Source organism: Periplaneta americana, chromosome 4 (genome assembly GCF_040183065.1).
Source record: "Periplaneta americana isolate PAMFEO1 chromosome 4, P.americana_PAMFEO1_priV1, whole genome shotgun sequence".
NCBI lineage: Eukaryota > Metazoa > Arthropoda > Insecta > Blattodea > Blattidae > Periplaneta > Periplaneta americana.
Window position 1 is genome coordinate 71,183,838 of NC_091120.1, and position 9,343 is coordinate 71,193,180.

Genomic DNA, 9,343 nt, shown 5'->3' on the forward strand with positions numbered 1-9,343 from the left:
ACCGGTGCATCGAGCTCAAACATGAAGATCCTCCTGGTAAGTGCAGCCAGCGTGACAACACGCATCAATCACTATCAAGGCATTCAGTTCTTCATTGTTTTGCTTATTTACTTTACGAACTCGGACTCAATTCCCGGCATAGACTGGCCATTTATCTTCATCCTATGAGAGTAGCAGTGCCCTCGTGTTTAACAGTGAACTTGCGCCGTGTTAATACGGCTAGAAAATCCCACTTCTTGTGAATTTTCAGTCATAGTGCATAATCCACATTCAGCAGGAACGGAGGATAGGTCTACGGTGCTAAATGAATTATAATTATTAGTATATTCATTCAGCTATTTATTTATTATATCAGCAGAAAATATTGTAAAATGATTATGTAAATCCATTCATTGTATTAGATTTCAGCTTTCTCGGTTTAGCATATTTTCGGGGGGAAAAAAACTTTATAAATAACATCATTAACAAAGTCTGGACGTTTAGGTATTTCTACAGCAATAGGTACTTAAAAATAGACAAAAAGACAATTTAAAAACATAAATATTAAAATGTAAATGTAATGTAAATTTAAAAAATGTTAGTCTAATTATAATCGTCAAAAACGATAAGTTTAAAAAAAGTTAGAATACATTTCATAAGAATTGTATACGATATTCATACAACGCAACTTGTTATTGATGGGACATTATCAAAAATTAGATTTTTAGATTTGCTGAATTTAAACTCTGCCTTCTGTCAGATATAGCAGTTCATACCGGAGGAAAAGATTGTTCTACTGTACATCAATTGAAGAGTTCAGAGCCAAAGTGGGCTAAGCGCCATTTATTAAAAGCGGAGAAAGCAAAGGTTAAAGTTAAGTGATTACCATAGTTTAATGAAGATTGACATATCATTTAGTTTTAATGTGCATATTTTATGTTATTTGCTATGTTTCTCATGTTTTCTACATTTTAATATATGGCGCTTGGCCCACTATGACTCTAAACCCTTCAATTGCAGCTTTTAGTAACCAGAAGTGTAATTCAACATCTTTAATTTTGATTTAACGTGATTATTTAAGTGCAGAGGGTTCTGTCGTGTCTCCTATCCCCTACCGGGCGCTCCTATTCTTTTAAGCCGTAATATCTCAAAGGAAGATCCGCTGCTGCTATTTGGGCGAGCGGGAGATTTTAAACGCATTGGTTATTCCATTTGTATAATGAAATACGTTCTCTAAATTGTTTCAACTTTGGGATAGTCAACATAAAACTTGTATAAGAGAAGGGTAAATTAAAGGCAATTAAAGTGTTGGTTGTAATAATAACTTACAAATAGATACTAAATAAATTCATTTTCAAATTATTTCTAAAAGGCAAGACACGCAAAAATTGACACTTATTCTTAAAATTGACAGCAAGACCTTCTCAATCAGGCAAAATAAAAATTTGTCCTATGAAAAATAACTGGAAACTCGTTTAAATCCATATGATTTTGACGTATCGCAACTCTATAATAAAATCTTTCTACTGAACATCCGGGTTCTAATTAAGTATAAACAAATCTCCAATGTTTAAGCTACTTAGACTTATTTTTCATACAGGACTTTCCTTCAATCATTCAGATCATCCTGTCATCTTGTATTGGGTCTTCCGACCTATATTTATCTTCCTGATATTTAGCTTAATATTTTGGAAGTAATTTCATTGATACTGTTCATAAACTTATGTTACCGTTAGTAGAATTTTTGCTATTCAGTTCTTCCTGCCAAGGTGTTTGCAGAGTGCAATATGGTGCAGAATTGATCTATTTTACATAATGTCATGATGAAGGTAGGAAAAATGAAACGTTTCGGAGCTACATATCATATGAAAATATAAGACACGATAACCTATCTTAATTAGATTGACAATGAAACTGAAATGTAATTTGAAAACGCTGTGTATTTCTATATTTATAACACAGTTCAAGAAACCAAAAATATTTGAGTTACACTTCCAGTTAAGTTGAATGTCTTCTAGCCTACTCTAATCTGGTCTCTACATCCATTGCTACAACTGATCTTAAGATCTTGAAACTCATAAGACCCAATTTATCTTTGATTTAATCTGCTAAGAGCCAGTTTCTGCAGATCACAATATATAGCCTAAAGACAGAAATTGTATAGTTTTTAAAAATTATACTTGTGTTTCTGTTCTCACATTTCGCCTTAAGTTTCTTAAAACTGTTCGGAATATAATTTTATGACTTTATTTAACTTTTTGTTTAGGTAATTTTTAAAAATATTAAGATGTAGCCCTCTACAGTTAAACAAGTTTCTAGCTTTATCTACAATTATTGCATCTTTAATTGCCCTTCGGATCTTTATATGATTTTTCTTTGAATTATATGTTATTTGTTTCTATTATTAAGCCTATTGTTTAATGGCGAAATTATATAAAATAAAATCTCACATTGCAACTCCCTGTGTGACGCGATGCACGATGACTTGAACACAATGCTAGAATTGACACTCGAATTCAGACAATAGACTAACTTTTCATTGTCACTCAGTAACAGTGAATCCTAAATTGTAAAAGGGAATAAGAGAATTAGTCTCCAAAAATAGCAGCTGAGAGAACATATCTTGTTAAAACCTAAAGTACAAAAACATCACGACTCTCGAATTAACAGTCAGTAACAATGAATTCTAAATTGTGAAAGAGAACAAGGCAATTAACATCTTCAGAGAAGACAGATAAGAGAAAAAAATAGCTGGTTAAAACTTGATAGTGTGGACATTTCCCCTGCATCGAAAATGGGAAGATTTTGTGTTGCTTAGTATGGACAGATAATACAGACTGAACAAGGTTAGAACATTAGTATAGAGCTAATTTCCATTCAGTGCAGTTCAATTTAGTTCGTAGGGACTACTGCAGTGTAACGGCGAATCTTCACTTATGAATATATTACAAAAGAATCGCAGAATTATGTAATTTAATGTACGTGAAACACAATGAGAAGAAAGAAATTTATAAGGAGCTATATGAAGTTATTTTTTGAAGTAACAATAATTTTACGACTTCTGCAACAAAAATTAGAACTTAGATCGAATAAATAATTATCATATTTAAAAAAATAGCATCAGAGATGAAGTTCTTACGTTCTTTTGTACATAACTGATAAATTAAGATATATATGTATAAACGGATAGACATTCATTTTAAGAATACCAGAAGGAGATATCAGTAAAATAACGCTAGATTACAAAATTCTCGAGGGTGTTAAGATGTCGAACGCTTCATGGTAGAGCAGGAGATGGAAAAAATATCGGTTGCATAATCTTACGAATAATAGAATCCATTATACAAAAGAGAATTATGTAGAAGAAGGTCTGATCATAAGACTGCACACAATCGTGGTCTGTAAAATTAGGCAAAAAGATAATCCTTTAAAAGAGGGCCTTGAAATAAAGGATAATACATTCATTCGCCAGTTGTTAGTACTCAATATACAATTTAATTCGTAATTTTGACTCCATTCCACGAATGACGGCTTTTAACCGTGTAGATATTTGTTCGCTAACGCTAAACAATTCTTGTCCATTTAAATTTCTTATAAGCTTAAGAAAACGTATATTGCAGTAATCTCAGTAACAAAAACTCGGAATATAAAGTTTTGACACATTGACAGTCAGTTATATAAATATAATTAATCTAAAATCAAGCAATGAAATTAACCTCGAATAAAACGAAACTTAGATTTTTGGTTGCAAAAACAGTAATTCAATAAAACTTTGTCTCGATCAAAGGTCAATTCTAACTTGCGATTTTTCTCAGTCCAAAATGGCTGAACTTAGTTTAGCAGAACTCAAAAAATTATTTTAAAAAATAGAGAAGAGTAGGCCTAAATATTGACCCCGCACGTATAATAGTGGGTGAACTTTAGTTATAAGTAGAGAAAGGTCTATATTAATATATTAATACTTCACCGTAATTATGCCCAGAAAGCCATGAAGTGTTGCTTTATATGTTAAACTACAGATTATGTTACTTCCAGGTTTCAATTTTTCTTTTCGATTTCATAACACAAGTTCGAATATTTATTATCTCCTGAAATTAAATTCGTGGAGTTATAGTAAGCAGTAATTTGTCCCAAAACATCCATTTTCAAGTGGCATCAGTGTCTAAATATAATTAGCCTAGTCGTCAAAGTTTTAATGCTTGAGGAAATAAATGTTGACTAGAAAATAATGTGATTATCGTTGCTGGAAACGTTTTGTAAAGTGTTTATTCTCATTTCCATATTCTTCGTTTCCTTGGCTACATTTTTATACAATAAGTATTATTTTTCCTTTTTGCCTATTTATGGTAAAATAAATCAATCTCCATCTGTGCTATAGAACGGTGTAAACTGTTAGGAATTTCGTGAAATAAAAATTATGACGATTTGTTTAATTTCACGAGACGTCATCTCAAATATTATGGTTTAAAAATATGGCTTACAGTAGACATAAATTTGTTTTTTAATGACTAACTCTCTTTAATAAAGATCATCCTTCACCTAATTAATTCAAATTACAGTATCTCCAAAAATTCACTTTAGGATATGCAGGAAATCTGTTTCGGTTAACTGCAGAGTCACTGTAATCTTCAAGTTTTAATTCCCTGTAGCGTATTATTTAAATTTTCCTTCGCTTAAATTATCAACGCCGTATATCTGCGCAAGAAAATTCCCTCCAAAAATATAACAGAATTTTAACTCTGATTGCGCTTCCCATGAATTTTACATGAACTTTAACCGTTATTAAGATCAGAGAGCGCAAAAATAGGTCATTTTTTTAATTATCTGAAGTTCTGTGATCCATTTCTTAATTTTGTGTCCTTTCACCTGGACATGCTATATAAATATTGCGTCATTTAGTTATAAAAGTACAACTTCAATGCCACTTTCGCGAATTTATTTACGATGGCTTCTTTTAGGTTAAAAGCCTGTTCACATAACCTCGCGGTTTTACATTGCTAAGAAATCATATACAGAGCTATTCAAAAAGAAGGAGCAGGTTTCAAATATTTATTTCTTCCAAACTACAAAAGATAGAAACACAATTCCAACGTTCCTGGACAGACGAAAGTTTAAATTTTGAACAGTCCGGGTAGAAGTTCCAATCACAGCCGCATTGGCGCTGTTGCTTGTCATGCGCGGCTGCATTGGAGCTGTTGATTGTCTGTAGTAAAATGGCGACACAACAGGAAAAAGCATTTTGTGTGCTGCAATTAGCAAAACTAGAGTCCATTATTCAAGTTCAACGTGCTTTTCGCTGTCAGTTTAATAAACAACCGCCTCGTCATAAGCAGATTTACCAGTGGCATCGAAAATTCGTAGAAGATGGTTGCGTCTGCAAACAGAAAAGCACGGGACGTCCACACGCATCGAATGAAAATGTCAAGCGTATTCGTACAGTTTACGAAAGGAGCCCAAAAAATCCAAAACAAGAGCAAGCAGAGAACTGAAAATTCACAGCTTCAACAATTCGATGTCGCAGACTTTCAAGAGTGTCAGGCATGGGCGGAATAAAAACATGGTCTTTTAGTAACCCCACAGATAAAAATCACAAGGAGTGAGATCTGGAGACCTGGGAGGCCACCGGTGATGAAGTTGATCCTTTCGTAAACTATACGAATACGATTGACATTTTCATTCGATGCGCGTGGACGTCCCGTGCTTTTCTGTTTGCAGACGCAACCATCTTCTACAAATTTTCGATGCCACTGGTAAATCTGCTTATGACGAGGAGGTTGTTTATTAAACTGACAGCGAAAAGCATGTTGAACTTCAATAATGGACTCTAGTTTTGCTAATTGCAGCACACAAAAAGCTTTTTCCTGTTGTGTCGCCATTTTACTACAATCAACAGCGCCAATGCGGCCGTGATTGGAACTTCTACCCGGACTGTTCAAAATTTAAACTTTCGTCTGTCCAGGAACGTTGGAATTGTGTTTCTATCTTTTGTAGTTTGGAACAAATAAATATTTGAAATCTGCTCCTTCTTTTTGAATAGCCTTTATGTGAAATATTATAACCATGGTATGCATTAAAAAATGTTCTGTAAAAATTTAGCTTCCGTGTTACCGGCACTATGTTTTACAAGGCACTGGAGATCATTAGTGGGCGAGAAAGGTTACATCATCATTCTCTATACTAGATATTCTTTCTGGTAGAATTTCAAGGTGCCGTGACTAAACCTACATACTTCAAATTCCAAATAGACTATTGAGTTAGAAGATGAATTGTCTTGACTTTTGGAAAAGTGACAGAGATATACATCTACCAAATGAATGGTGATGTTCTCCAACTCTTATGAAGGAACTGATCTCATGTGATCTGTTTATACTGCCATTTCAGATCTGTATCCTGGCTTTTGCCATCGGAGGTACTGTCCGAGGGGAAGGATCTTCCGATAAGACAACTCAGAAGAGGGGTGTCAGCGGTGTCGACCACGGCCACGGAGGGATCAGCTACAGTTCCGTCAGCCACGGATCCGGCGGAGGTGGCCATGGAGGTATCATCAGCTCCGGAGGCCATGAAGGTATCATCAGCTCCGGAAGCCATGGTAGCATCATCAGCTCCGGAGGCTATGGCCTTGGACACGGAGGGCTTGGTTACGGCTACGGAGGAATTTCAGGCGGATTTGGAGGAGCTGGAGGATTTGGGGGTGGATTTGGAGGAGCCGGTGGTGCAGGCGATGTCCAGGTGAACACCAACATCGTGCGCGTGCCAGTCGCTGTGCCTCAGCCCTACCCGGTCACCGTCAACAGGCCGGTCCCTGTACCCGTGCAGGTCCCTTACACGGTCGAGAGACCGGTCCCTGTTCCTGTAGCCGTCCCTAGGCCCTACCCCGTCACCATCACTAGGCCCGTAGCTGTCACCGTTGAACGACCCTACCCTGTGCCTGTACCTCAGCCCGTTCCTGTCCCTGTACCTCAAGCCGTACAAGTCCCTGTGCCACAGGCTGTACCAGTCCCTGTGCCTCAACCTGTGCCTGTTGAAGTGCCTCAGCCTGTCCCTGTAAATGTTCCTGTGCCTGTTGTGGTTCCATCAGGTAATGCAGGAGGCGCTGGTATAGGAGGTGGTTTCGGAGGCGGTGCGGGCTTCGGTGCAGGAGGTCTAGGACACGGATATGGAGGATCTGGAGGATTTGGTGTAGGACACGGTGGCTATGGGGGTCACGGAGCATATGGAGGCCACGGAGGCCACTGAAATTTCCACAAACATTGTAACGGTTAACCCCTAAACAGATCCAAGTCATGCAACACTTTATGTATTACATCGAAATTCATCAGTTTGACAACATATTTGTATATGTATTAAAAATAAAAATATTTATATCATTTTGTACATAAATGTTATTGTTTTCTTTTACATTCAGAAGTATCTCGCTTTCCTCAATACACATTCATAACAAGTCACTGGTCACTTATGACTATGTAAGTACGTGTCGAGAATAACAAAGTACAGCACATCGCAATAAGAACACGATATTTATGCAGTGGAATGCAAACAGAAATGTTGTCAGGATTTGTCGCGAGTCTCCGATGTGGAAAAACCGATGGAATAACCGAGGAACCAATAACGGTAACTCTACTCACAGTCAGTTATCTTCTAACTCACAACATGATTCACTTCCAAAATGTCTGTAGTTTCATTTAGTTGATTGGATCGGCCTATTTATTTTTATTAAATCGAATATATGAACAATTTTTTTCGAATAAAAAAACGAAGATTCGTATCAATTTCTTTTCTACTCCCATTTTTCGCTGAGACTAAGTAACTTAAAGAAGTTTTTCAATGGAAAATAAATTGAGTTGACGGCCTGATCCCAAATTAACTATTTCAAGAGTACATCATAAATTGAAAAGAAAATGTCAGAAAATTATTCTGTATCTCGGGATACAGAGTAGTATTTAGAAACACATTTATCTAACTTTTTCTACCTTTTTATCGTCTCATAGTAAGACCTTCTAACATGACGTTTCAATTCCATATAATATATCCGCAAAACTGATATTTTAAATGAACTATAGACCTACTTTGAAATGAAAAATATATCAACAATAACGGTATTATTTGCTTCAACTATGCCCTTTCGGACTTCAATGGTATTTCACTGCTATTTGTTCTTTTTATATGTCAACATCAATTAATTTTCTTCATGTTTCATATTCGCTACATATCAATATTACATTCTAATTATTTTCGTATGCTTACCTTTGTTCTCTGTCGCTTCTCTCAGACCCTGTCACAGATCTTAACTCATGTCCTATCTTTCGTTAGTGTTCAACGTTCTGAACCATAAACCAAATACTACTCTCATTGTTTTATGAAGCTTCATTAGAGTTTCTGATCATACGTAGGTTCATAGTGTTTGGTCTATTGTCCTAATAGGAAGTTAACGTTTTATTTTATGTCTAGATTTAGATCCTTTTTACCGTCTACTTGAAATTCTAAATAGAACACTTTTCTATTATTATTATTATTATTATTATTATTATTATTATTATTATTATTATTATTATTATTATTATTATTCACATTACAGGTATTTTCTCTATTAAATTTCAATGATCATTTATTCTTTGCGAATGCTTCATGTCGTAGCCTACTACTAATGGCACTATTTCACTGCTATTTGTTCTTTTTATATGTCATCAATTAATTTTCTTCATGTTTCATATTCGCTATATATCAATATTACATTCTAATTATTTTCGTATGCTTACCTTTGTTCTCTGTCGCTTCTCTTAGACTCTGTCACAGATCTTAACTCATGTCCTATCTTTCGTTAGTGTTCAACGTTCTGAACCATAAACCAAATACTACTCTCATTGTTTTATGAAGCTTCATTAGAGTTTCTGATCATACGTAGGTTCATAGTGTTTGGTCTATTGTCCTAATAGGAAGTTAACGTTTTATTTTATGTCTAGATTTAGATCCTTTTTACCGTCTACTTGAAATTCTAAATAGAACACTTTTCTATTATTATTGTTATTATTATTATTATTATTATTATTATTATTATTATTATTATTATTCACATTACAGGTATTTTCTCTATTAAATTTCAATGATCATTTATTCTTTGCGAATGCTTCATGTCGTAGCCTACTACTAATGGCACGCCACCTAAGCAAGGTAGTTTAGAATCTACACACTATTTAGCCTAGGATATACAGCAGACACATCGTGCCGTCACTGAAATGTATACATTTTTTCCCCTCGTAACCTCCCTCTTAATGTGTGTCTAAAGAACTTTAGTAGTAGTAGTTATACTTCGTTTAACTCTGCCACTACTATTAAATTTAAAAACCATATTGGGTCCGATCAGCCG

General features: G+C 35.1%; 1 protein-coding gene across 1 annotated transcript; it reads left to right on the forward strand.

Annotated features, from left to right (window-relative positions):
* LOC138697902 (pupal cuticle protein 36-like) lies at nucleotides 1–7,364 on the forward strand. Its single transcript, XM_069823489.1, has 2 exons — nucleotides 1–36; nucleotides 6,361–7,364. The coding sequence occupies exons 1-2, from the start codon at nucleotides 22–24 to the stop codon at nucleotides 7,213–7,215; spliced, it is 870 nt and encodes a 289-aa protein (XP_069679590.1). The 5' UTR covers nucleotides 1–21; the 3' UTR covers nucleotides 7,216–7,364.
* Nucleotides 7,365–9,343: the final 1,979 nt, after the last annotated feature.